At 38.2% G+C, this 16,411-nt stretch overlaps 2 protein-coding genes across 2 annotated transcripts in view; one reads left to right on the top strand and one right to left on the bottom strand.

Moving 5' to 3' along the window:
* The window catches only part of LOC145786575 (uncharacterized), a 58,119-nt gene extending 56,282 nt beyond the window's left edge, over positions 1–1,837 (top strand). Inside the window, exons 90-93 of the mRNA XM_082598257.1 lie at positions 19–194; positions 299–436; positions 653–809; positions 1,443–1,837. Coding sequence (XP_082454383.1) covers positions 19–194; positions 299–436; positions 653–809; positions 1,443–1,687 — 716 coding nt within the window. The 3' untranslated portion in view covers positions 1,688–1,837. The remainder of the gene's footprint in view (positions 1–18; positions 195–298; positions 437–652; positions 810–1,442) is intronic.
* A 38-nt stretch (positions 1,838–1,875) lies between these two features.
* Positions 1,876–11,254, bottom strand: LOC145786576 (wee1-like protein kinase 1-A). The gene is made up of 11 exons (XM_082598258.1): positions 11,095–11,254; positions 8,205–9,114; positions 7,925–7,982; positions 7,277–7,446; positions 6,465–6,586; positions 5,710–5,856; positions 4,763–4,867; positions 4,454–4,536; positions 3,619–3,789; positions 2,780–2,928; positions 1,876–2,630 (listed from the first exon to the last, which is right to left on the bottom strand). The coding sequence occupies exons 1-11, from the start codon at positions 11,183–11,185 to the stop codon at positions 2,459–2,461; spliced, it is 2,178 nt and encodes a 725-aa protein (XP_082454384.1). The 5' UTR covers positions 11,186–11,254; the 3' UTR covers positions 1,876–2,458.
* Positions 11,255–16,411: the final 5,157 nt, after the last annotated feature.

The raw sequence follows: 16,411 nt of genomic DNA, 5'->3' as shown, positions 1-16,411 counted from the left end.
TTGAACTATTTTTTGAAGGTGTTCGCTTATCATGGAACGCCGCACAGCGCCATCTGGAAGTCAATGTACCAAGTACATATAAACGGCGGACTTGTGGATTATGCGGCAACTTTAATAATTATCCTCAAGACGACCTGCGCTTCAGAAACTCGAGAATGACGAGTAGTGACACTGTATTTGGGAATTATTGGAAGGTAGCCTTTCCTTATACTTTAAATTTGATAATGACATGATTTGTACTGGCAGCGTACGTCTATTGAGTGCAGTTGTCAATTCGTTTATCTTTTTATTCATCTAGGTTCGAGTGAGAGGTGCTCCCGTGTGTGAAGATGCGCGACCTCACAACCCATGCGATTCGCTGCCTTATTCCCAGCGAAAGAAATCGAATACCGCCTGCAAGGTCGTTCGGTCGGCTCTCTTCGCCCCTTGTCACCAGGTAACGAAGATTGAGTAGCCGAAGATAATGAACATTGAACAAGCTAGGCTATCATGTGGCGTTAAGATCATACTACAGTGACTTGTATCTTTCTGGGATGGTTAAATATTGGATTGCGATTATCCACATGCAACGGTTTCAACAATCCTTCTTGATGACGCCATCCAAGCCCCTCGCCGAGCTAAATGATGAAACAGCCTCATTGATGTTTTTCAGGTGGTTAATCCCGAAATGTACTTCTCTGCCTGCGTCCAAGACGTATGCGCATGCGGGGAGAATACACGATTCTGCTTATGCGACGCGCTGGAAGCATATGCCGCTCAGTGCAGAAGATCTGGCGTCGTCATAAGATGGCGGTCCAATTCTCTGTGCGGTGGGTCGACTGGTTTCAGAAACTTTTTCTAGAACACGCTCTTTGCCATAACTTATTTTATTCGTTGAAAAAGCATTGCTGCGACTTTGCATTCATGTGAAAAGAAATGCGACGACTACTGAAAGAACAGATAAAAACGTTAGACAGCACCAAACAACTTCATTTTTTTAAACCTATTGAAAATCACCCTGACAGGCACGTTCAAAGTAAGAATTGAAACAAGTGACCACTTTTGATAAACCGATCCTGTATTTAATGTTCGCAATCGCGTTGTGAGCATTAACTTTTGGGCATAAAGACATTTGTACGATTTAAAAAAATAATAGTTCTGATACCCCACCTCAAGAGGGTCATCAGTAGTGTTGACAGGGCAGGTCCGTACTTTTGGACCTGAGCCGGAGATAATTTTAGGGGGCGGAAAACATGAAGAAACCACAGCGTACTCTTTGTATACAGTGCGAATTTCTTGGTATCGGGCTCAATATGTTGTAAGGGGTGTGCGCCGTGCGGTCACGAAACCTCATTCAATTCCAGCTGTAGGGCGGTAGCATAACCAACACGGCACACCGTTGTCAGTTATCTAATTCATTTTATCGCAAGGTTTGTGATTAAAAGGAGGTTTCTTCATTTCAGCAATTCGTTGTCCCAGTGAGAGAGGATATGTGTTCGACGAGTGTGGATCACCTTGCAAGAGAACGTGCGCGAATAGGAATCTACCGCCAGAGGAAATTGACCGGCAATGTTACATGCCGTGCGTGTCGGGTTGCCAATGCGTAGCAGGGAAAGTAGAACATGAAGGAAGATGCATCAATCCCACTTTATGTCCTGACAATATTTCTACTATTGAACTAGCACAACAGACAGTAATGCATCCATAGTATTGTTACTTAACTAACGCCTTGTTAAGAAAGCACTTCGGTTTTGTAGTAATTAAAAGTGCTTTCGTAACTGTGGCTACTTTTTAACACATTTTTACGCTTTTGCATGTTTTTATATGTTTTAATAAAATTCGGAGCCGTTTTCCAGAATTGCGGTCTATGTTTTTATGATTACAGCACAATGAGAATAAAACCACCTCCACGCACCAAACCAAAGATCGATAGAACACAAAATTGTGAAAATGTTCATTGGCACATGATTACTGAACTTGGAGCCTTCTAAAGCGTCTTTAAATTCAATGTTTTCGGATACAAGTGAACGACATGACAGGGACCGCATGGTTTCAGCTCGTCAAAAAAGCTGAGAATTTGTAACTTGTAATATCTGATCAAGTGCTTTATAACAAAAAAAGGGTGCGTCAAATATTTGGCAAATTAAGCGAGTCCAGCCAAGCCAAACATTTACCGGCTGGGTACGTGGCTCAAAGCAGATTACGATAGTATGTACAAATGTGCGGAGAACATCTTTTTGCAACATCTGCATTAAAATATGATTTCTTTGCACTGCTTCTCTATAGAGACGTATAAAAATAGAAAATACAAAGCATGATTACAAATATGGCAGTGCGGGAAGCATAGCAACTGCTAAAAGATCGACGACCACAAAAAGAATCACAGGCAGCGCATGGCAAATGTAAAAGTAAATACCCACTAACTTGAATCGCAATGGGTTCGAAAGAAACAGCAGTTATGTTTATGTGCTGCCGTATCTTACAAGTTTAGACTGTGGTAACGGTTACAATTCTTCCCCACCATCCTAGCGCTTTTCCCACCTCTCATGGTGTTGTGAACTCTCCCCAAAGCGCTCCGGCCAGATACAAGTCTGTTGCATATCGAATCTTGAATAGTATCCTCTTGGCCTTTTTTAGCTTGTTCCAACTCACTAGAATACAAAAGATTAAATTTGATTGTCTGTACTCCTCTACTTAAGAACCCACCAAACTAAGCATCAGTTAATCTTGCAATGTGCTGTGACGATGAGGCAATTAATTCACAAGCAAGCCGAAGAATGTGACGTCACTGGCTACCCACCGCGTGAGCAGTTCAATCTTGAACTTCTGCTCGTTCAGTTCCTGTCTCAGTTGTTGCTTGCTCTTGTAGCTGAGCGACGACGAAAGAATGCGATGTTGTAGGAGAGCGGTCGCGGTTGGTCGCTTTGCCGGGACTGGATCGATCATTGTCTGAATAGGGAAAAAAGGACTTTGATCGCAACTTTTATTTTTATACTTGGTAATTATTGTCTAAGAATCTTGCGCAGGTTATTCAGACAGGAAAATAATACAAAATCTCTATATCGTTGAAGAAGACTAGTTCTAATTATTTTTTATGACGTTAAAAGTTACATTACTCTGATCTATTTTAATTGTAACACATAAGCCTTAGAAGAAAATGATTCCCATTACTTGCCAGCTGCAAGAGAATTACGTTTCCGCGTATTTTGAATGCATCGCGGAATTAACCGCCATGTGATGTGCCTTTCTCCTCTGCTTTGCCGTTTCATTCTTATGCATTTCGTTTTCAATTCATTGTGTAGATCAGTTATTTATTTCAAGGTAGATGTAAAATCAGTTATTATTTTTTCGTTACTTGAAAAGGGCTAACATGTGTATGGCTGAAAACGTTCGTAGTTTATAGTTTATGTTCAGTTTAATATATTATGTTAAATGCCGTGTGGTTGCTTGGTTTTATCTGTTTATGGTTGAAGAAAGTTACCTTTTTACCAAAATTGTATTTTGAATGCGGTGACAAGTTTGATTGCGGTCAAACCGCCAGTGGCATATCTGCACACGCTCCAACCTGTTACTATTACTGAGTTCAGTGTACAACGACTTGATACAATAATTCCGACGTGCTAATTTAAGTTATTCTACCGTGAGTAGCTTGTTAAAGTCTTTCGAGCAATGCTCCAAATCCGGCAATCTTCCTTGCCGTATCCGATGCCAATGCTCCCCATTTTTAGGCGGTATTCCTCCGCCAGCGATTTCGTGGACAGTCAGACCCAAAGCAAATATGTCGGCTTTGGTGAGGTGCTTGTAATCTTCCTTGAATGAAAGTAATCAGGTTAGCAAAGAAGTCAAACCGTGTAATGATAGATGTGTGGAGTAAAAGTGAACTGTCAAGAAGTGTTAAACATAAAGAAGTATTCCCAGACAGCAAATCAACCGTTTTTTTTTTACATTGATTCAATGTAAAAAACGGTTGATTTTCTTTCTGGGTTGTAAATATACGAACCGACCCAAATAAATAAAAACAATGTCATTGTGTGGATGACAAGTAGAGTGTAATAAATCAATTATTTGGTTTCATAAACAAGACAGCTTGATGCCAAATACGTCCTATCAAAGGAAGCATTGGCATTGAAAGCATATTGGCATTGAAAACAGGAGAACGTGATTTAGTTCATCTTTCTATGGCAATTAGTCAGAGTGACCACAACACAATGTGTCATTTTATGGTTGATTCAGCAACCGAGTAGATCTAAAGAATTGGCGCAAATTTCGTCTGCTCAAGTGGTTGAACAGCACGCCATGACTGAGCAACCAAATGAATGAAAACCAACCACAGGACAAGGCTAACAACTGGCTAATAACATTTTTAAATCCATCTAGGAAGTTTGGTAGCATAGTTCCTGCCAATAACCAAGCTCACAAGTCACAACCTTAACTTGACAATAATTATCTTGCAGTTGACTGTGTGGCCACATACCTGAAGGACTTCGTTTGCCAAATAGCGACAATCTCCTTCTTCCACTTGTGGATCTTCTACGCATGTGACATGCCCGAGGTCACCTGCAAAGGATTACAATAGTTTATATAGTAGTGATTTCTGCACATTACCGAAGACATTGAACAGAAATTGCATGGAAATTTGACTGAAAACTTCGTTGAACGAACTGAAAACATATTGAAATTTTGTCACATTGAACTGAACACCAGATTTTATTCAAATCTAAACAAGTTTGACGCTGATGAGCTTAACAATGGGGAAACCACGTCAATTGATTGACATTTATACCGAGCTTGTAAATGATCTCCTCCGAAAACGACTCATTGTCTTCCATGTTGTCATCTTCACTTTCGGAAATGTGAAATTGTTGTTCTTTGCAGATAAAAATGTTGCCTACGAATAAAATAAGACGATGATCAACTAAGCCAGCTACACCAAACTGCGAAGGAAACCACAATGCGACATGAGTGTGTGCGTTGAAGCGTAAAGATGATCGAGCAGAAATCATTACATTAATGAGGGGTAAAGTGGTTAAGATCTGCATAACTTAGCTTACTTTTTTGGGTGAGGGACTACATAAACATGTTCAATGTTTTTAAACACAAAAATTCCAACACTTAGATGATAAATTGTTCAGCAAACTTTTCAAGAACAGTCTAGCTTTGGTATCTTCATTTACTCATTAGATCGACTAGACGTTCCAACCACTTTGCTCCTATGTTCACTGTTCAGGCCTGTAAGCTCCGGGCGGCCATAGCCGTCTAGATGACGTTAATGGCTTCCGAAACTACCCCGCCAATACTTCGTGTTTGTTCACCGGCTTCCACAGGCCAACATTCGGTATTTCCAACTTTTTTCTCCACTTGCGTTCCCACATGAAACTTTTCTCTCTTCACTCGCATGCGCAACCTTTTTTCATAACTAAAAAGGCAAAGTCTCTCACACGCCGACGTGAAATATAGCTGAGAAAAGTTTCGCAAAAGGGCTGACTGTCGACCTGTAAAACTCTAAGACTAGCTCTACACTGCATGATTGGATGCGGGAAACCGTTTTTTGCTATAATGACAGATTTTTTAAATTTTAACTGCCGGAAAGAAGCTCTGGTAGGCCATGCTTGGTCGCCGGAAAAATAAAAAAGTTTAAATACCTGTATGCTGGCCTGTATGTTCAATCTTATTAATAAAGGCTAGTTTTTTACAAAATGCAACAGTTCGCATAATGCGCTGACCACTCACCAGGTTTTATGTCGAGATGAACAAGGTTCTGGGAATGCACATACTTCAGTCCTTTGACAATTTGTACCATTATTTCGACAGTTTCCATTTCAGTGAAACGTTTTTCTTGACCTCTCTGTCGGTCCAATACATCAGCAAGACTTCCACCTGAAAAATTATATATGTGTGCAGCAGTGCACCACTGAATTGAAATAAAGTAAAAAAAAAAAACGACAGCATGGTTGTTTCTCTGCAGAGCGCATTGAATTGAATTATGTTTGGCATATATTCACCTTCTGCAAAGTGCTATTCGCTTCAACTACTCACTGAAATCCTACTCATCAACCAATAAATCGAACTGCTAGAAATAACCGGATATGTTACATCATTTTTACGGCGTCTGATGAACAGTGAGTTTTCCGTGTATGGCGAGCAAGAGAATTAAAAACTAAGCTTAGACAAAATCTTTAAAAGGTGTTGCTACATCAAATGTCTGGAAAACAAAATTAAACTGCTAAGAATGAAATAAGCTAGCAAATCTTGCGATTATTTTGCAAAAAAAAACTCTTCTGGTCGTGTTTTCGATCAGAGCAACAGATGTAGTAAATAGCATCGAGTGGAGCCAAGGGATTGTTTGGAACACCCTGTCCGAAATGTCAGTGAGATTTATTTGAGACAGGGGCGCCAGTGGAAAAGTGTTTGGAAAAGCTGACCGAACGAACGAATCTCAGTAGACACTCGTCTTTGTATTAGACGAACAACTTTCTTTCACTCACCATTGCAGAACTCGTTTTGAATCACCATATGGTCGTTCTCAGCCCATGCTGAATAATAACGTACGACGTGGGGATGTTTGCCAAGTACAGCATGGGCACAGACTTCACGAATAGCATTCGCCCTGTGGAAAATCATGTTATACTGAGAGCAAACGTGCTTCATACATCGCTTGAAATAAAGATAATAACTTCGAATTGCTTCCTGAAAAACCTCTGGAGACATCCCCATGTATTTTTTTTCTAGCATAAGAACCATACAGCAATACCCATAAACAGACGCTGGTTTGACGCGAGCGGAATGGCTTGTTTCGGTGAGTCCGATTCGGTGAGTCTGATTCGGTGAGTCCGATCCCTATTCGGTGATTTTTTCAATTTTTTTTTTTAATTATCAGGTACCGTAGCCTAATTATCATTGCCGTTTTAGGGTTAGGGGTTAGAGGTTAGGAACTCACCGAATCGGACTCACCGAATAGTAGCAGACCCGACGCGAGACGAAAGTAATAATTTGCAGCCACATAGCTCAACCTTTATCAACTAAAACGTGTCTATATACTACGTTTTGCTTTTCTTAACCATTTAAAATTTTAAAAAATCTTAGAATTACTACCAAAATGCAACAGTTTCAAGCAACCAAAGTCATGAAGATTCAAAGCAACAAGGAATTATGGCAACCATAAATAATGTAAAAAAAAAAAATTAAACAGTTGAAAACTTGGCGGTACGCGCCTACGTGGTCAAAACTGTATCATACGAGCGCAAAGAAAACTAGACACTGAACATGAAACAGAAAATAAATACAAAACTACACTCACTCATCTAACGACCCAGCTAGAGGCTTCTTAGATCTTTTTATAGCATAAGTGCACCCGTCAAGCCGGTTCACACATTTAAAAACCGAACCAAATTCTCCATCACCAATCTTGCAGACCTCATGAAACTCTTTAATATATCTTGAAATGTTGTTTTCTCGTAGATGAATTCGCTGCACGTTTTAGACAATCGATTGAAATTTATAATGAACTTTTAGTAATAACATGTTGTTTCCTTCTTTAACTATACACAACATAAGTAATTGCTGTGCTAAGGATTGGAAACACTTATGAAAAAAGTGTAACATTAAAAAATTGATAAACCAGGCGAAGAAAACCTTTTGCGCCACTAAACACACGATTTCAAAACATGATGATGCAGTACTTCTGCTTATTGTATGTGTGATATTGCAATAAATTGTTTATCTATTCAATAGGCTATTTCCTATTCTATTGTGAATTCAGTAGGCACTGGACCTCTTTTTATAAGCAAACCTTGGTAGAAAACCGCTGATTATTGCATATTATTGCACTTTACGATAGGCAGGTGTAATAGCTAAAAAGCAAAAGATCATTGTAGACTAGTTTCTAGTTTCCTCAAGGCAATTTCAAATCAGATTTCTGTTTGTGAATATATGATGCAAACATTACCTTGGCGGGCCTTTCGTCTTCATCATCATCAGGATATACAGGACTTGCACCATTTTTTCTAAATATACCGTATAACAAAGATGTCTGACAATAAATCAACTCAGATATTATTAAAATAGCCTACCTAATATAACAGGAAATATGAAGCATATGTTATACTGCGTCATTGTTGAATCAAAATAATGGCACCTCATTTCCAAACATAACTATGTGCACAAACACAGTGCAGCACAAAGTGTTACAAAACGGTATATATGTACAATTAATGTATTTTACATACTCATTTTTTGATCTTCGTCGTTTAGTGATGGAAGAGCGATTGTCAGGAGTAAAAGGATTCACATTTACAAGTGGAGTTGGCCGAGGAGCACATTTTGGACCAGTATGGTGCACATTAGAACGATGGATCACAGACAAATAGTCTTCATCCAATGCTTGGTCAGGTGGAGTAAGTGATATGTGCTTGTTTTTAAAGGGAACCACATTGACCTCACTTAAAGGATAATGAGCATTTAGCAATGTCTTGCTTTTGCAATGAAGTACAGGGCTGCTTTGAGGCAAAGTGTTATCAGACACATTTTGGATACGACCTTTTGGCTTCAAATGAATTTTTAATTTTTTCACCAACGCTTTCGGAGAGTGAGGTGTTTCAAACAGTGTTAGCTCTCTCAACTTGCGAGTGTGTGGTGGTGTTTCAGGAGGTGTGTGTGTTGGAGAATTGTAGGACACTCCAGACGAAGATGTAGGTGACTCAGGAATACCTGACCAGCATTTGTAGTTCTTTTTTGGTGACTGAAAGCATAAACGGCGTGACGGAGATGAAAAGAAACTGCCACTACTATTCTCATCTCCACTTAAGTTGAAGTTCAAAGTAGAAGAAGTATTTACAGGTGAGTTGGGAACATTTTCATCAAATTTGACAGAATTCCTCCTTCTCTCTGTATAGGTCCCAAATGGTAGACAGACAGGATCACTTTTTGAATCTTCATCTTCAAAAATAGAAGTAATGTCTGAAAATGCTATTGAACTATCTGGTTTAGAGCAACGAGACATACTATCTTTGAGAAGTAACTTTGGTTTTGTTTTAGTTGTTGATGAAAACAATAGTCTTTTAACAGGTGAGGGCGTGTGAAACAGTTGACCTTCAGAGCCAGTGTTCAACTTCTTCGGAGATACCATGCAGCCCACTCCTGCAATAAAGCATACAAACACCATAAACATTTTTAATTTCAGACTGCACCACCTGAAGAAGATGAGTTTTAGCAACTAAATATTTTAGCTGATCTGATGTGGGATTTTCTTGTGAAGAAATTTTCTTGCCATATGAATATGTTGTCTATCTTGAAAGAAATTTGTAAATGTCAAACCAACACCACTCATTTTAACACTTTTTTGAAGTAAAGTAGGTAGTTATTTTTCATTCAAGTGACAAAATCCAACGTTTCCTTTCAAGTTATAACCTAAGCTGTAGATTGTAGAATACAGCTTTGGCAGGGATCAATCTGTTACATAACTAAACAACACAACTGGGTTGTTTAGTTATAGTCTAGTAACTTCGAGAAGGTACAATAATGTTACATCACAAGAACTCATTGTTCTGGTCAAGTTTTACTACACGTAAACATCTTTGTGATGTCATAACAACTTCAGGCCTCGAAATTCACAGCGGACACGGCAGTCATATCCGCAATCACAGCATGTGATGTCCGCGGAAAGTACCATCTAGATCGGTCATATTTGTCCGCCAAAAAATAACACAGGAACTAGCCATACAAATCGTCATTGCATAGTAGGCTACTAACAATTGTTGCGATAATATAATTTCCGCGCATCTAGAAAATGTGAATACTGTATCTCTCACCCAGACAACAAAATTCATCATTCTTATATTAATTCAATGTAGACGCAGACGTTGAATCAATGTAAAAATGATAGATTTTGTTGTCTGGGTAGCTTCCATTCAAGCAGGAAAACGTTCGATTTTTACGTTGCTTCAACAATTGATGACATTGAATCAGGGTAACAAAGGGGAATTCTTCGCTAAGAATCGATGGGAATACGGGTAAGCTACTTCCACACTAATCAGCGCAACTTTGTTCAAGTTTTACGTCACAATGTCTGGCTTTGATATCCGGGTAATATTGATAAGACAAGGTTGGTCACAAAATTAGATTATACGAGTAGACTATTACAGCAAGATGCAGCAAAATTTGTTAAGTTTTGGTATTACTGTAAGAAAGAAAAGGCTCAGAGAAAATTCACTTTCGCTCACACGACACGCAAAAATAAACTTAAAAGAAAAAAGCCTAGTGAAACTTTGCACAGCAGAAAATAATAGCATTAGTGTAAAAGTTTTTCCGGCTCGTGCCCAGAGCATTGTGACGCAAGAAGCCACACGACCTCCTTCGGTGGAAGTTAATCAGTTATGCGGCGTATTGAGCATCTACACTGCGCTTTGACATTTCAGGCGCACCTCGTTGGTCTGATGAAAGTCTTTCAGAGTGACTTTGCTGAAATTTCAAAAAGCTTTCTAAACCGTAGCTATAGTTCTCAAATGGCGAAGAATTTTCAAGATAAAGTGATTAAGCATGATGATCGACGCTAAAACTGGTGTGTCCGCCGTGAGACTTAATTTGTCCGCCGAGATAGCTGCTCAGACCGCACACGTTTGTCCGCCGTCAACAAAAACGAATTTCGAGGCCTGAACTTACACCTGGCAAGTCAAGTCAGAGAACATTCTAGACTTGTGTGTATGCAGAAACTTCTAGAAATACAACACATAATAAAAATTTTGCAATCAAAGGTCACTATAGGACAGTAACCAATAACATTTTGTAACAATTACACAATTAAAACAATGGCTCGTTCAAAACATTATGTAGCCTGTCGTGAGGCTTTGCTCAATGCTCATTGATTGTGACAATAAAAAAAAGGGCATAATTGCGACAGAAGAAGTCAGGGGGGAAAACAAAATTTCATATGTTATATGGTACCATACTGGTTTTGATAATGCTAAAGACCGAATAGACCAACTGCTGAAAAATGTCTATCAGACTCTATTGAAAAGTTTATCTTTACTACTGACTTGACAGAAGTGCACATTATCATATAGTAGATGGCAGTCAACTTTATTATCTCACAATATTTTAATGTTCATTTCATATTCATACCGGCATCTTGGTCCATGTCTTCATACGAGGCTTGATGATTGACTACTGGAGATCTTTGCATTTCAGCTAACCTTGAAGACAATAGAGCCATTGCTCTCAACACAAAACCTTTGCACACAATTCAGATCAATTTTGATTTTATACAGGCTTGTCTATCAACATTTTCTGCTCATCAATCAAATAGTAAGATGTTTGTTTATACTGTATGTGTATAACAGGGCTACTCAACTAATATTAGCAAAGGTCCATTTTGACAAGTTGAATATTTTCGCGGTCCGGTGAATATTTCATATGAAACCACGAAAATTAAACAACCAGTAGCCTACGAGCATCGAAACACTTTTCAGGTAGTATGTAACACGACTTGAATTTTTTTCTGACACAAACAAATAAAAAAGGAAAAAATGTATTGTGTTTCTTTGAGGTTATTCTTTCAGAAGCCCGAGGTCCACCTTTAACATCCAGAAGGTCCGGATTCGGACGGCGGTCCGCCAGTTGAGTAGCCCTGCTGTATAATATATGTGCCCTATTAGCCTATAAATTAAATTATTTGAAATTCTCCATCACTTAATATCAAAGTTTAATTTCTTTTTCTCAATTGATCAACCAAAAAAATATAGTACAGTAGGCTGTTATTCATGAGTTTTATGCTTGGTTAGTTTTACCATCACATTTAAATAAGGGGAGCAGCTGACTCGAAGACGAATACGGTACCGGTATGTCTCTTCGCTGCTACCTGTTGTATCGCATCTGTGATCACAATGGGTGCAAAATAAAACATAATTATTACTAAATGACTGCGAGACTTTAAAAGTAAAAAGTTCAGGAAATTTGTCCCTTTTTGAATTACTTTGTGTGTTAGAAAAGTTAAATTGCCTTTATTACACTTGCAAGTGTTGATTGAAGGCCTGTTTTTACAATCGATGAAACAAAGTTTTCTTTTTTCTTTTCTAGGTTAGGTTACTGTGCATAAGGGTGCGGCTGATGCCCGTAAAATTTAAAACTTGATTGTAGCAACCCTAACTTTTTTTTGGAAGTGAGGCTTGGTCTACAAAGCTTAAATATGAAGTTTCAGCAAAATTGAATAAGGTCTAGGGGGTCCAGATCGCAATCAAACTTTTATAGGATTATCGATTTTCCCAAATTTCAATTTTGACATTAAATTGAGTGATTTATGTTTAAAAAAAAATTTGAGTGACTTTTGTATGTTCATTGCTCATTATAAAAGCAAAAAATTTCAAAAATGGTGTCTTCGGATTGCAAATTCTTTGAATGAATACCCTGTTCAGTGTAGTGTTCAGAACATACCATAGCTGACACTTCAAAATCAGTGTTTTATACTTTTAATGCCATTTACCACAGCGCTGTGTAGGCTTTAACCATAATAAATTTAATATAAGCACTCCTTTGTTGCTTTTGAGTTGAACTTTAGATATTACGAAGTGACATTCTAACATTTGTGTTTCAGTACTCTATGATACATTATTGCATATCATTTCACCACAGGTTTTCACCTTAAAAAGAATTACTTCACCCACATGGTGCCTACACGCAGCCTAAAGTAAGGGGCGACCTATATCTTCTTGAAGTTGTATACAAGCACCAATTTTAATGCCCTGTATTACAGCTTGTTGTGTCCAAAAACAAGAGATGTAACAAAATCTTTGCAATGCCAATCTTCAAGCAACTGCATAGTAACTTTGGACACAAGTGCTCCAGCTGTTTCTGTTGAATGGGTTGGAATTATTGGAACACCCAACAATTTAATGCCACCGATGCCAGATATCAAAACTTGGAGCCTTTCATCTTGCTTCTACTTGCTGGTTAAAGTCTCCAGAAGCTTTCCATCCCAATGTACAGCACCAACAGCAGGTGGTGACCATGCGGAGAGAATTTTTTATGAGATATGTTGCGCTGTTTCAACTCTGTATCTGTGTGACTAAGATGGATGGAGATTTAGCTTCAAAGCATCTCCAGAACAGGCTTGAACCATAGAATGGAGAGTAAGAGATAAGGCAGTTGGAGTAATGCTGTTTCTGATTGCTGCAGAGACTAATCCTGGCATAGGCGCCGACTTTTCAAAAAACCTTGGGGGGCGAGAAAAGTGATGACGTCATAACCATAACGCTATTTTACTCCATTAAAATAGTGTTTGATTTACACTGGATTAGTGTCTTGTTTATATTGACACCTAGGTCGCAAACCGAATTTGTTAGAGCCGCTGCTTGAAACGATTAGTTTTACACATGCAGTACGCCTAGTCGTGAAACTTTTGATATTGTTAGCTCATAATTGGAACAGTTGGAAAACAAGCTGATTCATTTCCTTTTCGTGCGAGTGAATAACAACGATCAAGAACAAAATTATCGAAATAAAACGCAAAAAATCATGATCTCAAGCAGAGTGGAAACCCGCTATCAGTTTTATTAGCTTCGTTTTGCTAATTACTTACCTTCAAAGCATTAACAACCACGAAGCGTTTTCTCTTATCGAAAACCACGTATAGGTTGAGATGTTCGCAAGTGATTTTCACCTCAAAAAGGCAGGTCAACTTATATACGGGACAAGCTCGGCAGTTTTTAGAATGAACACATTTTTGCTATAGGGCAAAATCAGTGCCGACGTAGATTACGGAGTGTGTAATAGGGTGTAACACTTTACACACTTTTTTTACAAATTGCTACTGGCTAGTTATTGTGGTTTGCAAAATTACCTAACTTGATCAAGGGGGAAAAAATTTTTGAAAAAAAAATCATTTAAGCAGGCCACGCTCCCCATTTTTGTGGCGAAACCCCAACAACCCCACTATTTGCTATATTTCATCCCACGATGGAGGTAGAGAGCTAATTTTGCCACCAAAAGATGCAGAATACAAAAGTTTATATCCAACTTATGAATGTACCATAGCCCTAAACCCTTTAGTTTTTTCTATAATTGAGAAAAACTGTTTTTGACAGTAAAATTTGCATCTTTCGTAACCAAATGCTTGTATTTCAGGTCATGGCTTAGATGAATGTCATTCAGCCATTACAGATAGCCTTTATTCAAACTCACAACTGTGTAACTAGTACAGTCATTGAACAGAAGACAGTATTGTTGTTCTCAAACTTTTTCACAGAATTGAATCAGTATAATTTTACAAGTTTCCTTCACCAATATACAGCACTGTGCACTGGTATACAAAATTTTATGATGTTTATCTCAAAATTGATTACAAAGATGTAAGAAGTCGAATAATGAATTTTCCCCAGGTCACCAAAATAATGCTTTTTAAGCTGGTTAAGTAATTACCTCAGGTTTTAAAACTGCTGGTGTTAAATATCACATCAAAATATACTCAGCAATATGTCTGTGATAGAAACTCTTTCAGCATTACTTAAATGTATATACTAGACTAGCCGAATCGGACTAGCCGAAACAGGCCATTTCGCCCCTGCACAGTGCACAGACCATTGGAGAACAAAGGTTATTTGCTCTTGTCCAATGTCTTCAAGAGTTCATCCAAAAGAGCTAAGACTTCTTTTAGATCAGCGCTCAGAACGTAACATGGTGATTGGTGGTGTTGATGTGGCTGTCTGAAGCAAATACATTTGAAGCAAATACAAAACAGAACTCTCAGAACTTGCCATAAACACGCTAGTGATGATTTTGATCTTACTGGTAACAGTGATGAATTAGAGACATCTTTTGAAGAGGAAATGCCAAAGTCATCATCCAGTGAATTTGAGTGTATGAGTGGCAGTGAAGAGGAAATTGCTTCAACATCATCACACCTTGTGAGTTCTAATGTTTGTAAATTAACAGACAAAAGACTTGCATCCCAGTGCCGTACAAGGTTCATCAGTTGTCTTAAAAATGAGAAGCTTCATGAAAGCATGTAATGCTTCTGAGCCAGCGAAGAAATGCTTCATTGACCACAGTGAGAAATGGCTGAACCCAAAGACAGCTGTGTTGGGTGCACTGCATGCCAACATTGATGTATCTAGGATTTCAACAGCAAATAAAGCAGACACCAAAGCTCTGTTGTGGTCAAACCGTCCGCTGGCGGCATTTATGGATGCAACTTCTGCATTTTCACTATATCTGACACCAGGGAGTAAGGATGATTAGGAAGTGTTTCGAAACAACAATACTTCTTGTGATCGATTGATAGGCCACATGAAGGAAACAATTAATAGCAAAAAATTCGTGACACAAGTGATGTTGACATAAAGACAAAGAGTTACATTAACAATGCATACTATTCGCAATGAGAAATTAACAGGACAATGTACTTTGTCCAGCACAGTGGTTCTCAACCTTTTTGTCTTGGTGGGACCCCTTTTGGTGCCTTCGAAGCAGTCGCAGACCCCTAACAATTTCTATTTGAAATTTTGGTATATCGCGTCTCCTTATGGAATCATATGTTATATAAGTTTCGAAGGAACACACTGAGAAGAATTTGCTGAATTCGCAACGCACTTGACGATTGATGAAATTATGTTATGACTTATGAGCTATAATTTGTTGGCACACAGGATCAAACATCAGTAATCTATATGCTGAGGATGTTTTTCTATAAATTTTATTAAAAGTTAATAGAATACTTGTGACCGTTACAAAGAATTTCTCTCTTTTTTCATTTGTAATCAATATTAATTCGTTATAATCACAGTCATTGCAAAATATGTGAGTTGCATTTCCAAGTTAATCATTGATCAACAATCTGCTGTCTCAAAAGAATTAAGTTGAACATAGCCAACATTGCTTTATTAAAAGGTTTAAGTCATTTATATGATATTTTTTAGTTAAAAAATCAAACCTTTGTGCAATGTTCTTTGCAATTTTAAACTACGCACCAGTGGGTTGCAACTTACAGTTTGAGAATCACTGTAAGCTAATATGATACATAAACAAAGCACAAACAATTTTTAAATTTCGTAATTTATCAATCATGCTGAAAACTCGAAAACTTTCGCGGACCCCCGGTTGAGAACCACTGGTCTAGCATGTATTGTATAGTTTTGTGTTGATTGTTTCCTGCCTCATTATTGAATAAAACATCACTGTTCTTATACAGCTTACAAGTTTGATTTATAAAGGTTATGTTTTTAATGACTGAATGACAATCGTGCAAGCCAAGATCTGAAATACAAGCATTTTGCTTCAAAAATGACAGATTTTACTCTCAAAACAGTTTTTCTCAATTATAGAAAGAAGTAAAGGTTTTAGGGCTGTAGCATGTTCATAAGTCGGATAGAAACTTTGGTATTCTGCATCTTTTGGTGGCAAAAGCAGCTCTCTATCTCCACCAGAATACGAGATATAGCAAATTGTG

This window comes from Aplidium turbinatum, chromosome 17 (assembly GCF_918807975.1).
Source record: "Aplidium turbinatum chromosome 17, kaAplTurb1.1, whole genome shotgun sequence".
In the NCBI taxonomy this organism is placed as follows: domain Eukaryota; kingdom Metazoa; phylum Chordata; class Ascidiacea; order Aplousobranchia; family Polyclinidae; genus Aplidium; species Aplidium turbinatum.
Note: the sequence above shows the minus strand (reverse complement) of the source record. Positions and strands in the feature narration are given on the sequence as shown.

What these genes read in the sequence shown, in the direction of transcription:
- LOC145786576 (XM_082598258.1), bottom strand. Translation starts at nt 11,185, where the DNA reads ATGGCTCTATTGTCTTCAAGGTTAGCTGAAATGCAAAGATCTCCAGTA. An exon ending in AGACATGGACCAAGATGCCG is followed by an intron (nt 9,115 to 11,094) that starts GTATGAATATGA and finishes GCTTTATTGCAG; the next exon opens with GAGTGGGCTGCATGGTATCT. An exon ending in AAGACGAAAGGCCCGCCAAG is followed by an intron (nt 7,447 to 7,924) that starts GTAATGTTTGCA and finishes TAAAACGTGCAG; the next exon opens with CGAATTCATCTACGAGAAAA.